Here is a 26,932-nt window from a genome sequence, read left to right as displayed (position 1 = left end):
ATTTTACTCTTTGTGTATTTCTCTCCCATATAGTCTGCTTAACATGTTGAAATGTTTTATTTATTTGTTGTTTTTTTACAGTTTTTATTGCTGCATTTCTTTCTCATTGTTGTGTTGAAACCAGTTCAATCGGATTGTGTTTGCAACGATAACCCAATTTCCCAAATAGGGAATAATTGTTCCACCTTATGTTTTTCTCAAGACTCTTCAGCTGCACCTTTACCTTCCTTCCTTCCTCCTCTGCAATCAGCGGCATTTCTCTCCTGCAGGCTGTGCAACCCTCCATGCTGACAGAGAGAGTCCCTGTCGGCCTGATGTCGTCGGTTGTAGCCCCGGAGAAGCCCGCCTCCAACACAATGGGCCCTAAAGAGGTCAGTGCACATCTGACACGCATGTAGTGGATTAATGGCACGCAATTCAGTCTGATTAAGAAAACCTAATTGAATCACAGCATGGAGGGAAGTTTCTTAATTAAGTTCATTTCTCTCTGATTTGGTCTCTCTCACTCAATTTCTGCAGACCTAAAAAGCGTTGGGTGGGAAAAAGAACCGTAATGGTAACGAAAGCCAAATTTCCTGGAGGCTAAAATGGACTTAATGACTTCTTGAGTAGAATTTTTTACAATTAACTTACTCCGAGGGCGTCGTATAAAGCCTCGGCTGGTGCGTGAAGAATTGATGAAGTGAAGGTGATAGTCACTGTATGGGAAGTGAGATGATAATAAAATAAGGGTGAGACAATAAATTATCCTTTGATGTTTTCAGCACCTATTGCATCTGATTGACAATTACCTCCTTGACTTCTAACCCTTTAGGTGGAGCTAATCCTGGTGAAGGAGCAGAATGGGGTTCAGTTCACCTCGACCACCATCGTGGCTCCGACTCCTGCTCAGACTCACCCCAGTGGGGAGGACGAGAGGGAGACCTGGGGGAAGAAAATTGACTTCCTCCTGTCTGTGATCGGATTCGCGGTGGACCTCGCCAACGTCTGGAGATTCCCCTACCTCTGCTATAAGAATGGAGGAGGTGAGATGGATTAAAGTGGTGAGGGGGGGAGGAAGCTCGTGTCTAAAGGGTCCCTTACCAGAGATAGTGAATAGAGAAGGGAGTAAGGGAGTGAAGGAAGGATGTAGGATGTGAGACGGTCCTCTTCTCCTACGAGAGTAGTGAAGGAAGGATCTGAAGAGCTGGTGGTGGAGCATTTGTGCGTGGTTGTGTTGAAAGGACAGATGGAGAAAAAAGGTGAAAAATGGGAAAAAAGAAAATCCACACATGCTTGTATGTTGTATATTTTCACCTGTATGGCCAATACGCGCATGCACATGCATGCACAGACTATTTGCACATGTATGCAGATGTGTGTGTGTGTGTGTGTGTGTGTGTGTTTCAGCTCCTTTTGCTCGCTGGTTGTTGTTTGAGATTTTTTTTTTCAACCCTTTACAGAGATCAAAATAGGGGAAAAACCACCACAGCTGCTCCGAATAGATTAGCTCTAACAATCACTGCCACTAATTATGGCTGTTTAACATGGAGCTCTCATTACGTTCAAGAGCTTTAAATGATAGCCATAGTCGGGGCTGACTATATGTCCCTCAAATCCCGCACGTTGTCATACCTGTATTTAGGGAAAATATTACTGAGTTTAATTTGAGGCAATTAAGCCATACTTTGAATTGTTATTTTATTTGATAGCTGACAGTAGAGAGATGACAGTAAATTAGAGGAGAAAGACACGAGGAATGACATGAAACAAAAAAGGTTCCCAGTTAGGTGCACACCAGGGACGTTGTGGTTGATGGTCAGCACTTTAACCCCTAAACCACCGAGGTGCCCGAACCCAAACTATTTAAAAGAGATAAAGAGATATTTAAAGTTGATAATCCCAATATTCCCTACTGTAATCCAATCATTTGTGGTAGATTATAATAACTCCATAAACCCTGTATAAACCCTGTTATACCTAATTTAAAAAGGACCTGAACAAATATCACTAAAGTACAATTCAATTACAAAATGGTAACTTTATAATGCATATGGGATTATAAAACTTTTTTTTTTATATTCTCCTGAATTATGCATGTAAAGTATTTCAGCCCGTTCTCAAATCCCAGAGCGACAAATACAGCCGCTTTGTCACAGCCATCGGCGTTAGATACCGACGCTGAAGGCACCCTTTAGCGTCGGTATTAGACGCAGCGGGCTTTCCATTAACTACAAAGTAAACCCATCTCAGGGAAAGTTCAGTGATGACGTCATTTAAAGAGCAAAAGACTTTCATCCAGGAGTCCAGCTGTTCATTCATGTCCCGTGTTCACAACGTACAGCGTCATTTTCACTGTGCAAACGGAGTAGTTTGAAGCCCAACCAACCTTAACCTAACTATAGTGGTTTTATTGCCTGAACCTATAAGCAAGGGGTTTTGTTTACTTCACAACATGAATATATGTTTACTACAACTGAAAAGTGACGCAAAGGGGTCTGACAAAGCGTCAGTATATGACGAGTTGGGATGAGAACGTGATGAGCATTTTGGAATGTGACCTTTCATCTAGAGATGAAGTTTGACCTGTCTGTCTGTGTGCAGGTGCGTTCCTGGTGCCGTACCTGTTCTTCATGGTGATATTAGGCATGCCTCTCTTCTACATGGAGCTGGCTCTGGGACAGTATAACAGAGAGGGGGCAGCAGGCGTCTGGAAGATCTGCCCCATATTTAAAGGTAGGAAGTGGTCAAAGGGACACATATTCAGATATACAGACAGACACATGCCCACACTGGAGAACATACACATGCGAACTCTTGACCATGTGTATTTTAAATCTGTCTGTCATGGTATGTACATGCCTGTCTGTCTGATAATGGACCTTTAATATCTACATGTCTTTCTGTCTGCCCACATGCCTGTCTGTCCACATGCCAGTCTCTTTTGTCTGCTTGTCTCTCCGTGTGGAGCGGGGCGACAGGCATTGTTTATCCTCCCCAGAACATCAGGTTCTGTTGGCAACTCAGATGGAAAGCAAATGAAAATTGGGCTTTTAGACTCTTGTCCTGATTGTCCAAATCCTTCTGTCAAATAAGTGGCGGAGAACACTCTGTAGGGGTACTTTTCAACACATCGATAAGCAAAGCGCAGTTCAGGAGGATGCCATCCAAACAAGCGCTAATGGAGAAAGAAGCATTAAGACCGATTCACGTTTCTGAGCAAAGTCATTGGTTGAAAATATAATAATACACTTTGTTTGGTTCAACTTTTTTTCTTCTCTATACAGAGTTTACAAGCTGTGACTTGTGTGTGTTTTCATCCGTCTCTGTCTCTGCACTGTATGTCCTGCTCTGGTAAAGTTATAGTTTCACTTAAATCCATATTTAACACCTAAAGATGCAACGGAATACGGCCTCAAATACCGTTATTACCAGCAGACCATCTGTTGCTTCACAGTATGATGCCGCACCGCTGTGTTTTGTTAGATCACATCCTTGTTGGTCTGAAGGTGGCCTTACGGTGTGTACTGTACGTGCTCCCTCATGGTGTTTCTGCGTGTGTTTCTGAGCGTTTGCCTCCTGCATGTGCGAACATGTGCCGTCTGTCAGGGACCACACTGTGTAGGTTGACGTTCTAATCACACGCTTCACTCTCTCTCTCTGTCTCTCAGCGGGGGGATAACAGTAATTATTCAAATACACACACATACACATGCCCATATTGACAGTAATTATTCTGATCAACAAGCTGGTTTCCTCTCGCGATCGATGCATTTGAAGAAAATGACAGAGAAAGACAGACGGAGAGAGAGAGAGAGATGGCGAGATGGCACGGCCGCATGTGGCGCTAATAAGAGGCATCGCTCCCTGGACAAATATCACATCCACATTACAAAAGGAATCGATAAGGCCCACTTGTGGTCATGCCTCTTAGCAAAGGTTGACAATTACATTCTGCCTTAGAAGAGTGGACACTGTTTCAGATTTATAGAAAGGGTAGATGTGTTGATAATGAAGGCATGAAGAGGCAATCTTTAGAAGATGTGGTGCTTTCTGCGAGGCCGCGGGCCTGTTTATAATCTAGTGTGTACTCACACTAAGCGAGAGATTGGGCTTCCTGGTGTGGTGGAATCTGTCAGGATTTAGTCACTGTTCAGAAAAGCAATATGAAAGTTTGAACCGTGTGTGGAGCATATTACTTTTTCTACTGATTCACAGTGGTTCTTAATGACCAAATACCTAAAAAGCATAATTTGTTTAGCTTTTCCTGCAATTTAAAGTAATAATCTCAAAGATTTTCATTTAAATAAATGTCTGTTAAGTCACAAACTATTGCCGAATAACACAATGGTGATTGAGCCTATATGGCCCACTGATGAAAGCCCTTGAATTTACAGTATTACGAACTGAGTGTCTGTGGAGACATTCTCGGGAAAAATCACAATTGGCGATCTCAGGGAAGTGAGATCCAAAAACACTCCTGCAACCACCGCTGATCGAATGAGACCGAATGAGAATGAGACCGAGATCTTTGAGATTGTAACTTTGAAGACGATTTCGGAACCCATCAGCTATCGGTCTGACAACGGATAAGCCTCTGGAGGCAAGGGGGTATATTTTTGGGGTTCCGGTGTAACCAGTGGATATCCGGGCGAAGACTTATTTTTCCGCGCGCTGCTCATTGTTTACAGTCCGATTAGCAACTTGAGACGCGAGACTGGAGTTGGAGTTGAGTGATGACATGTACGACCGGAGTGTTTCGCAAGTAGCCAGTTTACGAGCAAATTTTAAACGAAAAAAATGCTAAATCATCGTCAGAAGATAACAAAGCATATAATATTATGTGTTATGTTTTTTTTTTTTTGTGTTTTTGAATGTGCATCCTCTCACCTGGATATCTTTAGTGATGGAAGAAGTATTCAGATACCTTACTGTACTTAGCCTAAGTAAAAGTCTCAATACAACACTATCTAAATACTCCATTACAGGTCCTTTGACTGATTTATTATTATATAACATTATTTGTGTTACTGCTGTATCAGCAATTTACTATTGTAACTGGTCAAGGTTTAGCTATTTTTAACTACTTTATATACAGTAAGGTAGTTTTAAAGTAGCATTCAAGTACCTTAAGTAAATGCACTTTGTTACTTTCCAACACTGAGCAAAGTCAATTCCCCCCTCCTTCTATCTCTGTATTTCTGTCTTTAATGCGTATAAATATGAATCATTTGTGTGCCCCAAACAGGTGTAGGCTTTACAGTGATCCTTATTTCCCTCTATGTGGGTTTCTACTATAATGTCATCATCTCCTGGGCGCTGTTCTACCTCTTTTCCTCATTCACCGGCGAGCTGCCGTGGGTCCACTGCAACAACACCTGGAACAGTCCTAACTGCTCCGACTGGGCTGACAACACCACAGGCAGCGACATTTACAAGGCCACCCCTGCTCAGGAGTACTTTGAGTAAGTTGGCCTGAACTAAGGCTATAATATTTGTTCATTACTATTTGTTTGCTATAGTTAGTTCTTATTTAAGAAAATGCAATTACATAGATTTATAGTCCGTTTGGAGCCCCACCATGCCCTTGAAAGTACTTATGTCACAGTGAAACGTGTATATCAACTTAGCAGCTAATTGTGAATGTCAATTTTGGGACCTAAAAGTAAGGTGATGAAAAAGAAAAGTTGCTTGCTTAAACTTAAAGCAAAACAAAGTCTGATTGTAAAGAAGTCTATGAGAAAATGACCCTACTTCTCACCTGATTTATTACCACAGTAAACATTGTAAACACGAGTTTATGGTCTTAATCGCTAGTTTCAAGTTTTCTTCAATACAGCATGATGTTCATTTAGTAAATTATGGTCCCATTTAGAGTCAAATAGACCATAAAGCAGGGTATGCTTTAGGGCGTGGCTACCTTGTGATTAACAGCGCTGTACTTGGCTCCACCCTCTCGTGTCACTTCTGGTTGCGACGGCCAATTACCAAGATTGCGACCGCCAAAATGCCAAACTCGAGGCTTCAGAACGGCAGTCCACAAACCAAAGGGTGACCTCACGCTGACTATATGCCCACTTCTTATATACAGTCTATGGTTATAACACATTATTCTATTCCAAAATTAAAGTTAAAACTGTAATGTTCTATTGTAAACTATCTTTTGTTGAGGTCTTTTAACCTACAGCAAATATGGAAACTTCAAAACCACTGTAGTTAAAGTCAAACATACTCCATGTATATGTCCAACTACTAAAACATTGGTGTAAATCTAAGGTTTTATATCACCCACACCTTTCCACTGCAGGAAGGGCACAAGAAACAAGCGTGAATTTGCAATAGCTGCGACCATGTACTCGCATGCATCCACGCATTCATGCATTCAACTTTGGCCGCCAAAGGATTCGTTGGCCGACTGTCCAACCAACTGACTCGCAGCTAAATAGTTTGATGCAGTAATGGAGCGGAGTAGGCTTGATGCTCTCAATCTAATGTCTTAGAATATCTAATTATGCTTAAAGAAAAAAGAAAATATTCAAAAATGTACATCAGGTATGTTTTCCTCAAAATGCATCTGTAGCTTGGATGCAATTAGCTCATGCAGCCTCCCACCCTGTGAGGCTGACCAGGTGTCTTCTTTTCCAGCAAGTGGAGGGGTTGTTCTGTTGTGACAGTTGAGACATTTGATCCATGCTAGTTGAAATGGCAGTGTGCTATTTACACAGAACCACCTGCAGACAATTTGACCACATTGGTTGAGCATTGGCTGATCTTATTCAGCCTCATTTGTTGGGCTGTCTCTGAAATTATCTGAATCAAGGTGTCAGCTATGTTCAGTCTTTCAGGTGACACATGTAATTCAGCTTTACAGAATGCAACATGAAAGCTCACTTTCAAATCTGTTACTTTTTAATGCCATTGAAGTTTTCCTGTCTTGGCAGGCTATTATGATCATTGAGACCTTTTTAATTTACTAAAATGCAAAGTTGTGCAGCAACAGATGTTGCATGTGGCATCCATCTGGTCAGATTGCCTCGGGGCTTACATGTTTCTTGTCACCGAGTTGATTGTTAAGACAATTTTATGCAGGATATCAAGATCCAGATCCAGCTGTAAAGCTCAACTGAAGTTGTGAATAATAATGTGGTTCATTTATCCTGCATCCTGAATGCACCCGGTATTAGCACATCTAGAATCAGTTCATTCAAGGTAATCTAGAAATGTATTTTTGTCACAGATCGTAACTGCACCTTTGTCTCTGGCTTGGTCACTATGTCAAAGACATCTACCTCTGCCAATAGACTGCATATATAGATGGACGACGCGTCTCCATGTCCTCCCATTGTACAAAAGTGAAGCCAAAATATCTTTTACGGGAGCTTCCATCTTGAGATTTTTACGTCATTTGGAGACAGAGTCTGCGCAGTAGTGATCGGGGTCTTGGAGCAGTGTTATCGAGCACATGCCGTGTGTGACACTATGTAATATTTAACTTTTTTCAGTAAACGTTTTAAACTGGATTACATCTCCTGTCATTCGCGTCAGACTGAAGTTACTGTGACGCACCTCTTGGAAGAAGAGCTCAATGCAACGTCGCGGTATGTTTTTGACTGAATAAAAACGTCGGACAAGATAAAGAAAAGAAAGACGGACAGCTGCTCTGAAGTTAATGAAGATTCATGATGCTAATTGATACAACCTGTTAATTAGCAACGCAGTGGATTTCTCCGCCTGCAAATACAACAGCTTGCCTTAAGGAAAAGCCAAAGAAGTTTCTGCGTTTTTGAGAAGTTGTGATGCACCTGTCTGATGAGAAAAGTGGAAATACTTTTTACTCATTTGCACGCAATTTATGCATTGCTTTGCTGATATGGCTGAAGATAAGGAAATAATTGATGCTGTGGAAATGGAATCTAAAAGAATGTGCAAGTTAACTGAGAGAGCACTGGAGGATAAACTGCATCGGCTGATTGGAACCAGGAGAGGAGTATTAGCTCGGATAACTGGTAAAAGAAAAGAAGTTGACAGTTTGATGAGTGATGCTGACAATTTGCAAAAAGTGCAAAAGTTAATGCATAATGATTTCAACCCTCTTATTGTGGAGTTTAAAAAGCTCAGTATGCAAATAGAAGATCTTCTGCCTGAAGAAGAAAAGGATGCAGATGTGAGCAACTGGGTTGTGCCTAAGATGTTGGTTATCAGACAGTTTGAAGAAGAAACTGAAAAATGGATGGATGCTTCAAGTGAAAGCAAAACAAAGAAAGAAAATAGAGCATCTGATGATGATGAGACAGACAGTAGTAATGATGAAGATGATGATGTATGTCCTGAAGATAGTGCATCACAAGTTGGCTTTAACAAACCAGCACAAAGAAAGAGCTCAAATGTTGGACGCTCATCTGTCATGTCTGTCAGATCATCAGTTTGTGTAAATGAAGAAGCAAAGCTAGCAGGCTTAGTTGAACGTGCTGCAGCTTTACAAGAGAAACAAGAGCTTGAATTGGAAGAAGCACGTCTTAAAGCCAAGCTGGAAAGACTGACTTTAAAGGCTGCTATTGCTGAGAAAAGAGCTCAAGTAAAGGTGTTGAAAGACTATGAGAGATCAGAAGATGGCATGAACAGCTATGTCCGCTCACATGTGGCAGGTGGAGCTCGAGTGAAGGAAGAGGAACGGAGACAACATCCGCTCGCTAACTTACCTGTATCTGGAGGTAAGATGTCATCCAGGTCGTTGCAATTTACACAGCCACAGGTTGTGAGGTCAAGACCCAAAGACAACACTGACAGACAACAGGGTGACAGAAGCAATGATGACATTCTTCAAGTAATGCAGAAGCAAAATATGATTACAGAGATGATGGTTACTCAACAGAAACAGGCTCAGCTGCCAGTTAAAGACATTTCAGTGTTCAAGGGCGATCCACTTACCTATAGATCATTTATCAGAGCTTTCGAACAAGCCATTGAACAGAGAACTGATAGTGATCAGGATAAGTTGTACTATCTCCAACAGTACACTGCAGGAGAACCACAAGAACTTGTGCGTAGAAAAGAGGATTCATGGAAGCGAAACGACTGCTTAAAAAGCATTATGGAGATGAGCTAATGATAGCCAGTGCTTACATTGATAAAGCATTAAAGTGGCCGCAAATCAAGTCTGAAGATGTAAAAGCATTGAACACTTATGCTGTCTTTTTGACTGGCTGTCGTAACACTATGGAAGATGTGGAGTTCATGGAGGAAATGGATAACCCTACGAACATGAGAATAGTGGTATCCAAATTACCATACAAAATGAGGGGAAGGTGGCGCAATTCAGCATTTGAAATTAAGGAAAGGAGAGGACACAGAGCACGATTTGCTGACCTTGTTATCTTCATTGATCGTCAAGCAAATGTGGCTATGGATCCAATCTTTGGAGAACTCCAAGATAACCGCACGTCCACAGCCGGCAAAACCAAAGAAAAAGAAAAACCTTTCAAAAGTGGAATGAGAGGAAGCAGCTTCGCAACCAACGTGTCAGTGGAGAGGAAAAGACCAGATGCAACAGTGAAGCAGGCTAGCACAGTAAAAGCAGCTAATGCCTTTGAAACACCATGTCTTTTCTGTCAAAAGAATCACACGTTGGAGTCTTGCTTCAAGATTAAAGAGCTGACACACGGTGAGCGTGTTGAATTTCTAAAGTTAAAGGGACTATGCTTTGGATGTTTAACACAAGGCCATCTCAGTAGGACCTGCAAGAGGAGAATGGTTTGCAAACAGTGCTCACAGAGACATCCAGACCTTCTTCATATAGAGAGAGAAACATAAAAATACATCTGCTCCAACACATGATGTCTGCACTCTAAAGGAAGAGGTCTCAGGAGCTCAGAAGCCAGTTACGCAGGAAATAGTTGGCTACACTGGGGCCGGAGAGACTGAATGTATGTTATCGATTGTGCCAGTGAAAGTGAGATCCCGTAAGAGTGGACGGTCTATAGAGACATATGCTTTCATGGACCCTGGAAGTACCGCCACGTTCTGCACGGAGGAGCTCCGAAAGAAACTGAACATGAAAGGAAAACCGACTCAGATCTTATTGAGCACAATGGGCCAAGATGAACCTGGTGGACAGAAACTGATTACCAGTTACATGCTTTCTGACCTGGAAGTGTGTGACCTAGAGGACACAGAGTACATTCAGTTACCTAAGGTTTTCACACACAGCAACATCCCTGTTCAAAAAGAAAACATCCGCAGTCAACAACAACTAGAAAAGTGGCCATATCTGAGCGAAGTAACCTTACCACACATTGACGCTGATGTGGGCCTTCTCATAGGAGCCAACAACCCAAAGGCAATGGAGCCGTGGCACATAATCAATAGTCAAGATGACGGGCCCTACGCCGTGAAGACTGTCTTGGGCTGGATGGTGTGTGGACCTTTAAAGAACGAGAACATAATTTCCAAGGATAAGACAGCTCATTACAGTGTCAACCGAATCTCAGTGGTGGAAATAGAACAGCTACTGGTCCAACAGTACAACACAGACTTTCCAGAGCGTCATTATGATGACAAGGAAGAGATGTCTCAGGAAGACAAACAGTTTATGTTGTCAGTGGAAAAGACAACAAAGTTTGTGGATGGACATTACTACATAGGGCTTCCACTGAGGAACGAAGCAGCTAAGTTGCCAAACAACCGCTGTGTGACAGAACAGCGAGCTGCTAGTCTCAGGAGAAAACTACGAAAGAATGATGTGTTTCTTGAAGACTACAAAGGCTTCATGGAGAGCCTACTTGATAAAGGCTACGCTGTTGAAGTTCCTCAAGAACAGCTTAACTGCGATGACAACAGGGTCTGGTACGTCCCACACCCGAAGAAAAAGAAAATTTGTGTGGTCTTTGACTGCACAGCTTCATTTCAGGATGTGTCGCTGAATGGTCAGCTAATGCAGGGACCTGACCTCACCAATACGCTCATTGGTGCTTTACTGAGGTTTCGGGAAGATTCAGTGGCGATGATGGCAGACATAGAATCAATGTTCTACCAGGTGAGAGTTCCAGAAGCAGATGCCAACCTATTGCGATTTCTGTGGTGGCCGGACGGCAACCTAGATGCACTGATGAAAGAGTATCGGATGGCAGTGCACCTTTTTGGAGCGACTTCATCTCCTAGTGTTGCTTCTTATGCTTTACGGAGAACAGCAGAGGGATAGAAGAGACACTGCAGATCCAGAAGCTGTTGAAACAGTTCTACGAAATTTCTACGTAGACGACTGTCTAAAATCTTCACCTACAGAAGAAGAAGCAGTTGCCTTGGCAAAGAACCTTCGAGACTTGTGTGCTGAGGGAGGCTTTAACCTCACAAAATGGATAAGCAATAGCAGAAAGGTATTGTCATCCATACCCACAGAGCACCGAGCCAGTGAGTTGAAAAACCTTGATCTCACACATGATGTCTTACCCACTGAACGAGCCCTTGGTGTACAGTGGTGCACAGAAAATGATACATTTGCATACAGCATCAAGCTGCAGGACAAGCCACTGACTAGAAGAGGTATCCTTTCTGTTGTAAACGCCATCTACGACCCTCTTGGCTTCCTGGCACCACTCATACTTCCTGCCAAGCTTCTTTTGAGGGACCTGTGCAAAGAAAAGCAAGGATGGGATGAAGAAATCAGTGGCCGGCAAGCCGAAAAATGGTGCAAGTGGCTGGAAGATCTCAACCACCTCTCAGACTTCAGCATTGACAGATGTGTTAAGCCTATAGGATTTGGGCGCACAGTCGAAGCACGATTGCATCATTTTTCTGATGCAAGTGAGAACGCCTATGGCACAGCATCATACCTTGTGTTGGTGAACGAGCAAGGCAGAACCCATTGTTCCTTTGTGATGGGGAAGTCGAGAGTGGCTCCATTAAAACAAGTCACTATTCCAAGACTCGAGTTAACCGCAGCAGTCGTCGCAATCAAAGTGGACAAGATGTTGCAAGAAGAAATGCAAGTCACACTTCAACAGTCCATTTTCTGGACCGACAGTACGACAGTTCTCAAGTACATCGACAGCGAGACGGCTCGCTTCAAAACATTTGTGGCAAACCGGATTACGCTCATACGTGAGGCTACCAAACCATCACAGTGGAGGTATGTCAGAACATCACAGAATCCTGCTGATCAAGCCACCAGAGGCATGAAAGTTAAAAGCCTGATTCAAGGAGAAACATGGATAAATGGACCACAGTTTCTGTTACAACCAGAAAGTGAATGGCCACAGAGACCAGATAATGTGACTCAAAATCTGCAAAATGATCCAGAGGTCAAGAACATCACAGTGAATACCATCACAGCTGAAGAAAAGTCTGACCCTGTGAACAAATTGCTTCAGTACTACTCAAGTTGGGACCGACTAAAAAGAGCAGTTGCATGGATTTTGAGAGCCAAGGAAACATTGACTGACCTGAAAAACAAAAGAAAAAAGTTACAGCTCTCCATCAGTCAGTCTGAAAAAGATACAGAGAGACAGAGGGTACTTGTGCAACAGCACATTGAAAAGTACAAATCTGCTATGGAAAAGAAACCACTTACATTGGAACAGCTAATGGCTGCAGAAACGGAGATCATCCGACACTCAAGCTCAGTGGTTTCCTGATGAAGTGAAGGCTCTCTACAGTAATGTGTCTGTCAAGAGAAATAGTCAGCTGTACAAGCTTGACCCCATTTTACAAGATGGCATCTTGAGAGTTGGAGGAAGGCTGGACAGATCTTCCATGCCAGAGGATGCAAAACACCCAGCAATTCTCTCAAAACACTCCAGAGTAGCCACTCTCATCTTGACTGATGTTCATGAAAAAATTGGACAGTGCGGACGCAACTACATGTTGTCGCAGCTAAGACAAAAAATTTGGATTCCTCAAGCAACCTCAGCCATCAGGAAGCTTATATCAGAATGCACAGTCTGTAGGAGACTCCGAGGCCGAATTGGAGAACAAAAGATGGCAAACCTGCCAGAAGATCGACTCTTACCAGATAAGCCGCCTTTTACCAACGTAGGTGTCGATTTCTTTGGACCCTTTGATGTCAAACGGGGCCGGAGCACTGTAAAAAGGTATGGTGTAATGTTTACCTGCCTCACCATCAGGGCAGTGCATATAGAGGTAGCAGACAGTCTCGACACCAGCTCTTGCATCAACGCTTTGCGCCGTTTCATAAGCAGAAGAGGCCAGATTACCATCATGCGCTCTGATAACGGCACAAATTTTGTTGGTGCAGAAAAGGAGTTGCGAGAGGCCATTGAAAACCTGAACCAGTCACAAATTGAAAAGGCTATGCAGAAGAAGGGCATAAAATGGATTTTCAACAGCCCAGCAGCCTCCCATCAAGGAGGGGTTTGGGAGCGGCAAATCCGTACTGTACGGAGGATCCTTAACGCCCTAGTCAAAGAACAGACCCTCACAGACGACAGTCTTCAAACTCTGTTGTGTGAGGTTGAAAGCATAATCAATGATCGACCGATCACAAGCCCATCAGATGATCCACGTGATTTAGAGCCTTTGACACCCAACCATTTGCTGCTGATGAAAGTACAGCCCAACATGCCACCATGAACTTTCAACAAAGATGATCAGTATGCTAGGAGACATTGGCGGCAAGTACAATATCTTGCTGATTTATTTTGGACCAGATGGATCCGTGAATACTTGCCCCTACTCCAGGAGCGCCAGAAGTGGACAAAACTGAAAAGAAACTTCGAGCTCGGAGATGTGGTGCTAGTAGTCGACAGTTCGTTCCCACAAAACACATGGATAATGGGAAGAATTATCCAAACCATACCAGACTCCAGTGGAACAGTACGCAGGGTGAAGCTGCAGACCAAAACCAGCACCCTGGAGAGACCTATAAATAAACTGTGCTTGCTGCAAGAAGCAATGTAAACACAAGAGGACCACATGATGAAGAAATGTGAAGAAAAGGACTGATAATTAAGAGTTGAAAAATGTTAATTGTAGTGTATTTATGAGAAATGACGTATTTGAGTTAGTTGCTAATTGTTTCAGTTTGATGGCTCTTAGTATTTGAGTTATTTTGTAATTGCTTAATCTTTCCGCTTAACCATTAGGGGCCGGATATGTAAGAGCCACAATGTGTGAATATAAGTTAAAATTAATAATTTCTAGTTATTGTAACTGACTTAGGTAATGTTTAAAAAGGTAAAGAGACAAACGCATGTATATTTAATTTTGACGATTTAGACTCCCTTTAATATAGTGAGAGAGTGAGTGTGCGCTAGAGTTAGGAGGCTGAGAGCTGCGTTAGGCACAGGAGCACATAGTTTTTCTACCGTGTGACACTATGTAATATTTAACTTTTTTTCAGTAAACGTTTTAAACTGGATTACATCTCCTGTCATTCGCATCAGACTGAAGTTGCTGTGCCTACAGCTCGTTTGTGGCTTATTTTTGGGATTCAGAAGGAATGCCACTACATCTGTCATCCTTTTGACCGCTGGCCACACATAGGGTCAAAGAATCAACCCTGAACTCTGGTGCGTACTGCACTGTACATGTGCCTCAGAGACAACATATGTGCCATGTAATGTACTGTATGCCTTTTACTGTATATCAACATGTGGAACATATGGATGTAGCTATTTCATATCTATCACTGTGTTTTTTGTAAACTGTAAGTAGATACTCAGGAGTGGTCATGGTTCTTAACAGCATATTCTCTTTTCCTTAGACGAGGGGTGCTCCACATCCAGGACAGTAATGGTATCGATGACCTGGGCCGTCCACGCTGGCAGTTGACTTCCTGTCTAGCTGTAGTGATGGTTTTGCTCTACTTCAGCCTCTGGAAGGGTGTCAAGACTTCTGGCAAGGTGGGAATGACACAATAGCCAGTAGTTTCTTTATGTAAAAACCACAAAAGTACTATGAATCCTATCCAAGAATCTTTAAGTGACTCAATTTAAGCTATGGAATGACCCCAAGGAAAAATGAAATGCTTCTAGTCCAGTTTAAGTCCACTAAGCAGTTTAAGACCACTGTATGTGTGTATACAAATGTGCATTTGCATTTTTACTGTCTTGCATTCATGCATATGTGTGACTCTGTGTTTGTGTGTGGCCTTTGTTTCTCTGTGTAAATGCGTGTTGTATGTGTGTATCTGTATCTGTGTGTGTACCTCATTCGACCCTTTCAGGTTGTGTGGATCACAGCCACGATGCCCTATGTTGTCTTGACTGTGCTGCTGATCCGCGGAGTCACTCTGCCCGGAGCCATCGATGGCATTAAGGCCTACCTCTCCGTGGACTTCCTGAGACTCTGTGACGCCAAGGTGAGTGTCGTCAGGAGAGAGAGGGGGGACACAAGTGAGGTGAGAGTGGTGGGGGGATGTAGGAGAGGAAGAAAAGGAGGCATGGAGAAGTAACTGTGGCTGAAAGACATTTTAAATTGTCTTTTCTTTACCTAACTTTAGCACTTCAAACAATGTGTAAAAAAACCCCTGAAAAAGTGGGTTTGCTCTAAATAGACTTGGCTTGTATCTTGTAACATATCTGATCGACTATATCATGCTAATGTGCTAAGCTAGACTCAAAATGGCAATGGTACGTCATAACATTATGTCATTAGCTGTGCACCTTACATACCAGTAATAGCAACAATAGAAAGCAAGTTTAGGTTGACATTAGATCATTCTAAAATTGTTAACAGTGTTAGTTAACTTCTGCAATCGTGATTAATCGCATGATTGTCCATAGTTAATTAATCACACATTTTTTTATCCGTTCAAAATGTACCTTAAAGGGAGATCTGTCAAGTATTTAATACTCTTTATCAACACTGGAGTGGGAAAATATGCTTGCTTTTTGCAAATGTATGCTTATATTTATTACTGAAAATCAATTAACAACACAAAACAATTACAAATATTGTCCAGAAACCCTCACAGGTAATGCTTTATCATAGAAAATATGCTTAAATCATAACACGGTAAACTCAAGCCTAACAGGCAAAAACCTGCCCAAAATGGCATGGGATTATCATCAAGTGGGCATGTGTGTAAAGGGTAGACTCGTGGGTACCCATAAAACCTATTTTCATTCAGATATCTTGAGGTCAGAGGTCAAGGGACCTCTTTGAAAATGTCCACGCCAGGAATGGAGCCAATAGTGACGTTATTTTCTATGTTGATTTTGCTGTAGGTGTTTCACTATTACATGCTCAAGATAAATATGGATCCCATATCAGGCAAACAGTGAGCCCAGAAAAAAAAAAAAAAAATAGGATAAGAACGGATAACCATAAGAAGATAGGAAAGAGTTAAAGTAAATTTAAAAATACAGAACAACAGAGCAGGGCAGAGAAGGAGTAGAAAACGTATGCTTGGGTGACACACAACAAACCCAGCACACGCTACACACCCTGGCGAAACGAATCATCTTTCATTCTGATCAACAGGGTTGAATGACAAAAGTTGCAGATCAACGAATTCAACAGATTAACTTACAATGTTAAGTACCGTTAGAGATGCATAAAAAAAAATGTGAAAATTGTTTGTCTAACCTGTTTCTAATATGTTCCTTATCTGTGAAAACCGCACTAAGGAGCTCTAAGCATGCAGGACTAAAGGACTCAGTTATGGAGGAGAGAGACAGAGAGATGCATGGCAGCAATTGGAGAATTAGATTAGATAGATTCATGGAGCAGTAATTTGCAAAATTACCCCCCGTATTCACTAGCGTCTTTCATCTACTGCCGTTGAATGAGTTTCCTGCAATTATCCCTAATAATGGCTTTTTTCCTCTCCTGTGCCTTTTGTTTGCCGCTTCACACAAGTGTGCTTGTTCTGTCGCTCCCCAGGTCTGGATCGACGCTGCGACACAGATCTGTTTCTCTCTGGGAGTGGGGTTTGGTGTGCTAATTGCCTTTTCCAGCTACAACAAATTCAGCAACAACTGTTACAGGTAAAGACACACACGAAGATGGAAGGAGGGGATTCACAGAGACGGACACAGGACGAGGAGTTGCTTCCAAAGACACACACACACACACACACACGCAACATAAACAGGTGAATTACAATAACCTTTGAAGCTCCTTGAAACCCGCTATGTCTTTGACACCATGCTGTTTAACAGACAGCCGTAACACCAATCAAAACTGTCGCACTCTTTGAAAATCATCAGCATCCCACAGGAGGCTTTTATCTCCTCTTTTTTAATGTTTCTGATAACTGACACATGACACTGTCCACCTTGAGGATTCCTCCTTGGGCAAAAACACCAAATCACTGAAAACCTATTTCGTTAAAATGCCAAAAAATGTCTGACTTTGAAAAATAATTTTGAATTGCACATTTTTCTGTAAGGCAACGTTACTACTGCATGTGTACATTTAGTCTCCTTATTTCTCTTTCGCACACTTTTTCACTTATTCAACACTGATCAATGTATTTGTTAATGTTATCTACTAGCTAAATATATATTTTTTTATTTTGAATGAGGTTTAATTCCCAACAGAAGGCAGGTGGACGACTTGCCAGTCTGTCACATAGGGCCTAATAGGCAAATCATTGACTACCTTACTAATCCATAAAATCTATCCAGGGTCTCTAAACTTTTCTGCGACATAACAAACTCTTCAATTGACTGACTGGCCAATTATGCTGATATTGACTGCGTGTTAGCTGATGACTGATTTTTTTCATCTCATTTGATTTTATTGATTCAGAGACGCCATCATCACCAGCTCCATCAACTGTTTGACCAGTTTCTTCTCCGGGTTTGTGGTCTTCTCCTTCCTTGGGTACATGTCCCACAAGCACAACGTAGCCCTGGACAAAGTTGCCAGAGACGGTATGATATTACGTGTCTGTGTTTGTAATGTAGCAATGTAGCTACATTTTATTTTTATTGCACTTTGTATATTTGACTACGAGCCTACTGTTGGAGGTTCTCCTCATACGTCAGTAATACGGTGTGTGAAATAAGAGAGAAGGTATATATTACTATATATAACCCACAGCAGGCTACTTTTGACATTATTCTGTGATGGGTGCTTTAAATGACAGTTAAGATAATGTGCATCCACAAGTCAACGATACTTAAGATGAGCTATCTTTAGTTGGCAGGACTGTAATCAACGAAAAAGAAAACCCACATGAACCTGCTGACTGGATTCAAATACCACCAATGCTGTTACTGGATCTGTGTTGCTTACTGTATAAGTCGATTAAAATTAAACTTGTTGCACAAACTATCCTGTACTTCTGTTTTTTGTTTTTTTACAACGTGTAAGTTAGATTTATTCGATGGTCATGCATTTTGCTTTTTAGCTATCTATTCTTTTATGTCTGCTTCCATGTTAAATGCTCCAAATGCTAATTTGTGTGTGTTTGTGCTGTCTTCTATTTCCCTTGCTTGAATTTGTTGTTCTGTAGGTGCTGGTTTGGTGTTTGTGATTTACCCAGAAGCCATTGCAACATTACCTGGTTCATCCGTGTGGGCGGTTATCTTCTTCATCATGCTGTTGACACTTGGCATTGACAGTGCTGTGAGTATGCACCCATCCACCCACACACACACACACACCTTTACATTATTATCTCCGCCAGGCCTGTGGGGAGATCATGCGTTTGGCCTTGTGTGTCTGTATCTGTCTGTCTGTCCACAGATAATCTTGCATTCTACTGGACCCACCGGTATGCTCAAAGGCCTCTCTGGGTTGCAGTGATTCACGATTTAAAAAAAAAACTATTTTATTGACTGTTTTATACCGTCATTGACAGCTGACTCCTCGCTCCTCTTATCCGGCCTGTAGGGGCCGCAAGTGATCAACAACCGCTTCGGTAGCAAATTGCATTTCTGGCAATCGGCAAGGCTAAAAACAAGCCTTACCTTGTCTGTTGCAAGCCATATTTTGACCTTTGTTGTGGCTGAAAAATTGATATCCATAGAAGACTTTGGTCTCTTTTTGAACCAGAGCATCTGCAGATTAATTCCATACCTGATATGTTATGACTCACTAAAGTTAGGCACGATAAGAGATTAATATATCCCCGTTTTTGTTATCTTTCGCCGCCATCTTGACTGTAAGGGAGCCGGGAGAGACAATTGAGTGAATTATTCCACTTTTCTGGTTTGTGACATAAATTGTGTCAGACAGGTTGTGATGTTGCTGCAATAGTGCTGGTGTTTATGGGGATGTATTTAGTTTATGTACCGTAATGCTTTTTAGACAATCATTGGCAAAAAAATGTATAACAAACAATTTTCAGTTCAAATTGTTATGTTTTGGAACTTCAGCGCGGCAATTATGCAACAACAAGTTGGACATCTACAGTGACTCGCTGACTTTGTGCTTTAATCTAACTCTTGTGCCTTCTGTTGTAGATGGGTGGGATGGAATCGGTGATCACGGGGCTGATTGATGAGTTTAAATTCCTCCACAAGCACAGAGAGCTGTTTACCCTCTTCATCGTTGTTGCCACCTTCCTCATATCCCTCTTCTGTGTTACAAATGTAAGTATCTGGTTGGAACACTGTCCCACTAATCAAATGATGACAACTATCAAATGCAAATGCAGTGAACTGAATAATCTGATTTTTTTTTTCCTATTTGTTCTTACTGTAGCATACAATAAAGCTCATTATAATAATACAGTTATTATACATTCATTATATTTTTCCTGTCTCTCTAGGGTGGGATGTATGTGTTCACACTGCTGGACCACTTTGCGGCAGGAACATCGATTCTCTTTGGAGTGCTTATTGAAGCCATCGGCATTTCATGGTTTTATGGTGAGAAAGACGGACAGTTGGGAAAGAAGAAGGAAAAACAGATGATTCATGTTTTCATGGCCGGCAAAGCTGATGCTATATTAAGGGTTTGATGAGAAATCTCTTGGTATAGGCATGCTGTGCCACAATGCAGCATAGTTCTATTAGACGTAGGGATACCACAGCTAGAAAGTCTATTCCCATTAACGGTGTTGGCCACTTCAGTCCCTGTGCATGTGTTGTTAAGGTACAAGGAGATACTGTAGCTGTGGTGCTCATAAGAGCTCAGCTAAATGTTAAATGGCCTGCATGTTGAACACTGCCAGCATTACCTCTGTGTTCGCTCGGCAGTAGTGAGCCACCACATAAAGAAAATTGCAGCTGGGGAACAGGCAATTCCCATTTGTCATGGACAGGAATCAGCTGTCTAATAGCTAGGTTGTAGATTGTTGTGGGTGGCAAGTGGGGGTGACCTCAAAGTCAATTTCTCTCCAGATGTCTAAATTCTATTGACACTTGATTTAACACAATTTTGCCATCTTCTCTACACTGCTATATACAGTGTTATATGTATCACTCTTCCAACACACAGCATCTCTATAATTTACTGTGCATCTCTGCATGAGATAAGACAGTTTGTTAGTCTGGAGTGAATGATGAATGTAATTTCCAAGCACTCTATCAGCACAACATGGAATACATATTATGTGTAACCTCATTATACTATATGTTAGGGCCTCAGAATTCAACCCCTTATGTGCTGTTTAGTGACCAATTATGGTTCTGTAAATAATTACAGTATGGTTAGCCATTTGGGTTTTCCTCCTTTTCCTTCTTTCCTGTTTAGTAATAGTAGTAGTAGTAGTAGTAAATTAATAGCTAAAGTCCAAGTGCTTTAAGATGGATAATTACCTCTGCATGTATTTTCACCTATAGCACCATCAGCTGAAAACAAGAAAAAATGACTTTTCAAATAGTGTGAAAAACTCACCCACATTTTGAAACTCCAGCAACCACAAAATACGTGTATTATAAGAACAATCTTAAGGTTATGGAAAATGGTTGACCTGAACTTGCGTATCGAGTTTATTGTCTCATGACTGCTGAACCTGACTGTGGAGGGATCCATAAAGGGCTAAATACTAACCAGGCCCCAGGCGGTGGGGTCAGAATATTGCCCCAGTTTGGTGGGTCTTGACCTTGGCAAGCCAGATAAATCAAGCCTAAGGCTTGAGTGGTCCTTTTTTCCCATCCTCATAACTGCCTGACAGGAACCCTTGACCCCTGGCCACTGTGGTCTTTCGTTCTGCTGTCCACTACATAAGTACGTTTAGCTGTGCTGAATACCTGGTTGTCAGTTTGGATCTATCCCTCTACAGTGAGAGATGCCCTCCAGGCAGGAAAAAAAATGTACAGCAAGGTTTAGGAGAGAAAGTAAGTTGTGATAAGCTATCAAGGGTTTCTGCATGGCCAACTTTTGATTTAAACTCATGCATAGGGACCATATACAAAAGCACCAATTGCCTTGATAATATTTCCAGTACCAATTTTAGCAAAGGCTGTATTTAACTATGCCTTGGAAGTAGGGCTGGGTATTGTTTAAGAAATGACGATGCCAATACTAATACCAGTAGAGGACTTCTTGCGATACCCATCATGTGAATGGAAGCTGTATGTGTGTCTGACTGGCTAGCTCTTGGAGCCACTCCACTCAAATTTCTCCAAAAAAAAGACAAGCTGTGTAATAAGGGTTGTAGCCTACAGAATGTTTTTTTTTTTATTATTATTTTATAAGTCATCTTTCTTTAATAAATATAACTTATCAGTTTTGTTTGATTGCTGCTGGACTCACCATTAATACAGGTGCATCCGGTGCGCAGTAAAAATGTTTTGAAAGGCTAAACGCCATCAAATATGGATTGAAGCAGAATATTTCTTTACATAAAAACACGTTGTAAATTTTGGAAATAATTACATCTATCTTTTTCAAAAACTGTTGACGTTTGGACTTTACAATGCTCTGGAGTTCTTGGAAATGTTTGGATAACAGAAGTCTGAAACAGTCTTTTACACAGCCACTGTGCGCAATAGACAGGTACACTCTGGGTCAGGCTTGCTCAGGCATGTTTCAAACTCACAATGTGAGCCGTCCTGGAGCGATATTGGAGCAGGATGGAGCAGGAGATAAGATAATATCTACGCTGTACTAATTTGGTTGATACCAAAAAAGATATTGAGTACCAATACACAGCCCTACTTGGAAGTAATATCAAGTATTTCCATGTGTTTCAGGAGTGGACCGATTCAGTGATGACATTGAGGAGATGATTGGCCAGCGACCAGGCAGGTACTGGAGGCTTTGCTGGAAGTTTGTCAGCCCCTGCTTCCTCCTGGTGAGTCTGTGCACAGACTTTTTGTACATTACAACCCAAACCAAGACAAGTTCAAAATAAATAGCAGGATGAAACTACTCAGACTGAGTTTAACCTCAACACGTACAAAGTGACAGCCAAACAAAAATCAACATTTTTTTTCACCATGACTCCAGTCTTCCTTGTATCCAACAATCCATCACCCACCCACCCCTACCCCAACAACATTTTTCGGTCAGTACACATACACAGCTACTGTATATCTTTGGTATAAAAGAAGACCCATCGTAAGGTTCATTCTTAATTGATGCCTGAACTACTTTGGCCAAAAGATACATTTTGGAAAACACTCCTTGTCCACACAAGACACATAGACAAGTTCAAGAAAAGAACGTCAATCCTTGATTTGAGGGAAGGAGAGGATCTAAGGTAAGATTCAGAATTTTGACAATCACTCAGACTCTTGTTTGTGCCTGTTTATGCTAGTATTTTTGTTATGTATTTCCCTGTGAGGCTGAGAGGTGTGATTTGATGATAATTGGAACACATGGATTGGCATTCAACACACCCACCACTTCCTAACATTTACTGCAGATAGTTTTAATGGTTTGACAACAGAAATATTGACACTATGTTTTACTGCTGGTAGAATATATCATGTAGCAGAAAATTAGAGGACATGAAGGTATGCTGCATTCAAATCATTTTCTTCCATAGTTTGTGGTGGTGGTGAGCTTTGCCACGTTCAACCCTCCAAACTACGGCACCTACTTCTTTCCTCCGTGGGCTAACCTGGTTGGATGGTGTCTCGCCCTTTCCTCAATGTCCATGGTGCCTCTCTACGCCATGTACAAACTCTGCATACTGCCTGGAAAGTTTTGCGACGTAAGTCAGAGCTTCTTGGCAAAAATGGAGTAGAGAGAGGGGGAATGAGTTATTGTATTTTCACGCTTAAATGTTGATCTTTCATCTCTAATAAGATTTGTCTTGCCAGATACCTTTCAGTATTCTTTTTAATTATTTATTTTTAACTTTTAAAACGATGTCAATTTAACTTTTCCCTTTCTCCTGAAACAGAGACTGGCTTACGCCATCACCCCAGAGACAGAGCATCATTTGGTAGACAACGGGGAGGTTCGGCAGTTTACAGTAAGTGCTGACCTAATTATAATTTATTTTTAGGTAGATGCTGTTAGCACCCAGGTGTCAGCAGACAAAAATATTATTTGCACCTGGGGCGGAAAAAGCCAATGTGGCTATTTACACCGGGGTGTATATAGCATGGCAGAGATAAGCACCCAGGTGTCCGTAAAAAACAATTCTATTTGCACCCGACCCGGGCACACATTACATACTGTATGTGTATATGTGCTATATGTGTATTTTTCCTAAACCTAAATAAGTAGTTTTGTTGATTAAACCTTACCAACTAGTTTTGTTGCCCAAACCTAACCAAACTGCAACTGAAAACTACTACTATTACCTGGTGTAAATAGCCGAATAGCTGCCGTGTGATTATTCTCACCCAGGTGCAAATAGACACTTATTTTTATTAAGTATTTTTATTGCTTGCATGTCTGCAGGTTTTGGGCCAATATTAATATAAATTATACGACTGATTTTTAGCCTTTTGTTCAATTAAATAGTAAAATAATACTTTGTTTTATTTCATGATCATCTTCCATTTTCCCCAACAGCTGCATCACTGGTTGGTGGTCTGAAAAGTACAGGGAGAGAGAGAGAAAGAGAGAGATAAAGAGAGTGAAAGAGTGAGAGAGAGAATATGAGAGTATGGACATTGGGTGGATGAATGCATGCACAGCAAAGGTCTGAAAAACTAAGAAGAAGAAAGAAATAGCCATTCAAATCGATGATGACGATGGTGGTGGTGGTGGTAGGAGCAGTTTAAAAGTGCCGATAAAAAACCCATAGACATTGTAGTGTGCTTTAATTTCAACAGTGGGTGTGTGAAGCTGTGCATTGACCCCGTCCACCATTGTGTTGACACTGGTGAATGGGATTCAGTCAAACACGCAATGTGGTGTTCCGATTGCTTCTTCCATTAATACAAAACTCTTCCTGAATGGAATTGGAATGGGATTTCATTTGACATAAGATGCACAATAAAAATAGTACATATTTTGTCTATGTTTATGGGGTGAAGATGTTGAGTTAGTCACAACATCTGGAAGAGTTTATTGGATTGTTTTTGGAAATCAATTTTTTTTAAAGATAATGTAAACTTATTCTATATTTTCTCAGTCAATTATTGTCAAGCAGTAGGTGTCATTTTTTTGTAGTTATTTTTCAATTTGTCATTCTGGATCAAAACAATTAACAATATACATACAAATGATTGACATTTGTATTTGATATTTGACAAAAAAAATTAGCAGTCAGACATGTAATGGATGCCACAGGTTTCACTGAATTCCAGTCCATGTCTTGTTTGTTATATATATTTATTTATTTATTTACCTTCTCTTTTTAAAGACTGTTATAATACACACAATTCCTACAGACTTTGAGAAAAAGGAACCTCCTTGTGTTTACATCAAAATCAATACCAGTTGCTACATCAATAGACCAAAATAACACAATTTAAATAAACTTAAAACAATGTCTGATTTCTCCATAAATAGTATAATAGTCACATTGGATGGACCAATAAAAACTCAATCGTACCAAGTATTGGTGTCAAGTGTTGGTTTATGGTAACACAGTCATTCCATCACATGGGTGAATATATTCTAAAAACATAAATAACTTAGTTTAAACAGCTGTCCCGAAGCCCAATCAGCCTAAAAATAAGTGAACAAACACTTTTCTGTTCTAAACTTCTCAACCTACAAATAATTGTCACTGACACACTGACAAAAATAACATCAGCCACACTGCTGATTTCATCAACCAAAGAAAACAATAATTTTCTTTAATTTTAATCAATAGACCACTTGATTGTTAACTTTATCGTACCGGGTCAATCTCTCTTCCCCATGTTAACAAATTAGTGCCAATGCACATTTCATTTTAGTTTAGTTGAACATTAGTTGTGTGTTTTGATCCCCACAAAGTTCCAGGTGGTGATTTGAAAGCTATGACTGTCACATTTCCAGAAAGCATAAAGCTTTAATTTCACCGTTTACAGAATCATATTAAGTGTTTCAAGACTGTTTAAAAGCTGCTTTTTATTGAACTGCAAATGAATAGTGTGTAATGTAATATATGACGTAATTTAAGTTATATATCTGTGTAAGTAAATGTAATGTAGAGGGGCTTGTATTGTATTGTATTGTATGATATTGAATAACAAGACCAACAAGATTATATATATATGGATTATTGCTTTGTTACTGTGAAGTTGATACATGTTAGCCTTAAGGATCTTGATGAGAATTATCCATATCCATAAAAAAATCCATATAAACTTTCTTCTCATGAACTTTTTCTGTTAAATCGGAGACCATAAAACATTTTTCAAACGGGTCAGCGATGACTTGTTGTCACCTTGTGGTACATGTAACACAGTGAAGGGTTAATTATGTCCCAAATTGTATGCCTGTGCTGCTGTACTGTGCCTTGTGGTGTTTCTGACTGTATGACTTTGTTTTGTACTGTCGAATAAAGTCTAATTAATTAAATTGTTACATTTAAAAGGTCCCTCTCTGTTTTGCCCTTTTCTTTCTTTTATTTTGTGAGTAAATTACAACTCTCTGTGCCACTTTTTCCCCTTTCTCTCTGGCACTGCTGTGGTTTTATAGAAGGTCAGACGGGGACACATATAAAACATTAAGCCAACAAGACTAAATGACCACTTGTGTTTTCTCCTGGAGAGTACATTTCATCTTACCTTGCACGGCAGCTGGATTCTCGCGATGTCACATAATAATGTGAAAATCGCGGGATCACATATCGCATGAAAATCCATCTTGTCAGGTTTCAAGTAATGCGTTTGTGTCCGGCAAGCCAGATCATGGACCAATCAGTGTCATGTGAGGAGCTATCGGCAGCTATGGGCGTGGCTTAAAGGTGTGTGATGACACAGAGATGCGACTGTTTGTTCTAAACAACAATGGCGTCTCCTGAAGAGTTTAGCATAGATACTGCAATGGCAGTTGAAAGAAGAGCAACAAAACGGCATTGAAGGCTTTTCTCGATAGAAAAGATCTTTTCGCTCTTCTCCCGACTGGCTTCGGCAACAGTTTGATTGACAGATAGTTTATCCAATCACCTGCCAATTCCTTTTTTTTTATGTCCCTGTCTTTTTCCAAACAGTTTCTTCTGACGGCTACTCAAATGGTTCTGAGCACAAACCATCTGGCAGGTCAGGTTACATTTCATCACTATTCTAACATTTTGGCGATTATGAGAAGCTCGTTTCCCAAATAGTTAAAAATGCATTTAACACTTTTTTTTTTTATACTATATTTTTTCCCTTTTTTCAAGGTTGTTTTCATATATGCAATTAACAGTTCGTAATTACAATAGTTTATAAACCAATTTTTTAAGTAGTTGAGCTTATAGATGAACTCATTAAGTACACTAGAGAAAACAACTTCAACATTCAAAATTGAAATAAAATTAAGAAAATAAATAATAATAATAAAAATAAAATAAAAAAAAAAACAATACAAAAATAAGAGGGTAATAATAATAAATTAAATAAATAAATAAGTTAATAGAAAATAAAAGGGGGTGGGGGGGGGCATTTAACATTATAACTGCACATTCAAACACAATGGTAGAGGTAGAGCAGGTCGTCCACCAATCTGGAGGTCGGCGGTTCGATCCCCAGTTCCTCCGGTCACATGTCAAAGTGTCCTT

General features: G+C 40.8%; 1 protein-coding gene across 1 annotated transcript; it reads left to right on the top strand.

The window, feature by feature from the left end:
* The first annotated feature begins 211 nt into the window (after positions 1-211).
* On the top strand, positions 212-25,768 carry slc6a3 (solute carrier family 6 member 3). Its single transcript, XM_037783503.1, has 15 exons — positions 212-371; positions 815-1,025; positions 2,584-2,715; positions 5,228-5,444; positions 14,696-14,834; positions 15,158-15,292; positions 16,819-16,922; positions 17,689-17,813; positions 18,398-18,510; positions 19,350-19,478; positions 19,658-19,757; positions 22,029-22,129; positions 22,826-22,993; positions 23,186-23,257; positions 23,806-25,768. The coding sequence occupies exons 1-15, from the start codon at positions 285-287 to the stop codon at positions 23,827-23,829; spliced, it is 1,857 nt and encodes a 618-aa protein (XP_037639431.1). The 5' UTR covers positions 212-284; the 3' UTR covers positions 23,830-25,768.
* Positions 25,769-26,932: the final 1,164 nt, after the last annotated feature.

Source organism: Sebastes umbrosus, chromosome 11 (assembly GCF_015220745.1).
Source record: "Sebastes umbrosus isolate fSebUmb1 chromosome 11, fSebUmb1.pri, whole genome shotgun sequence".
In the NCBI taxonomy this organism is placed as follows: Eukaryota; Metazoa; Chordata; class Actinopteri; order Perciformes; family Sebastidae; genus Sebastes; species Sebastes umbrosus.
This window is presented reverse-complemented; position numbering and strand designations above follow the sequence as displayed.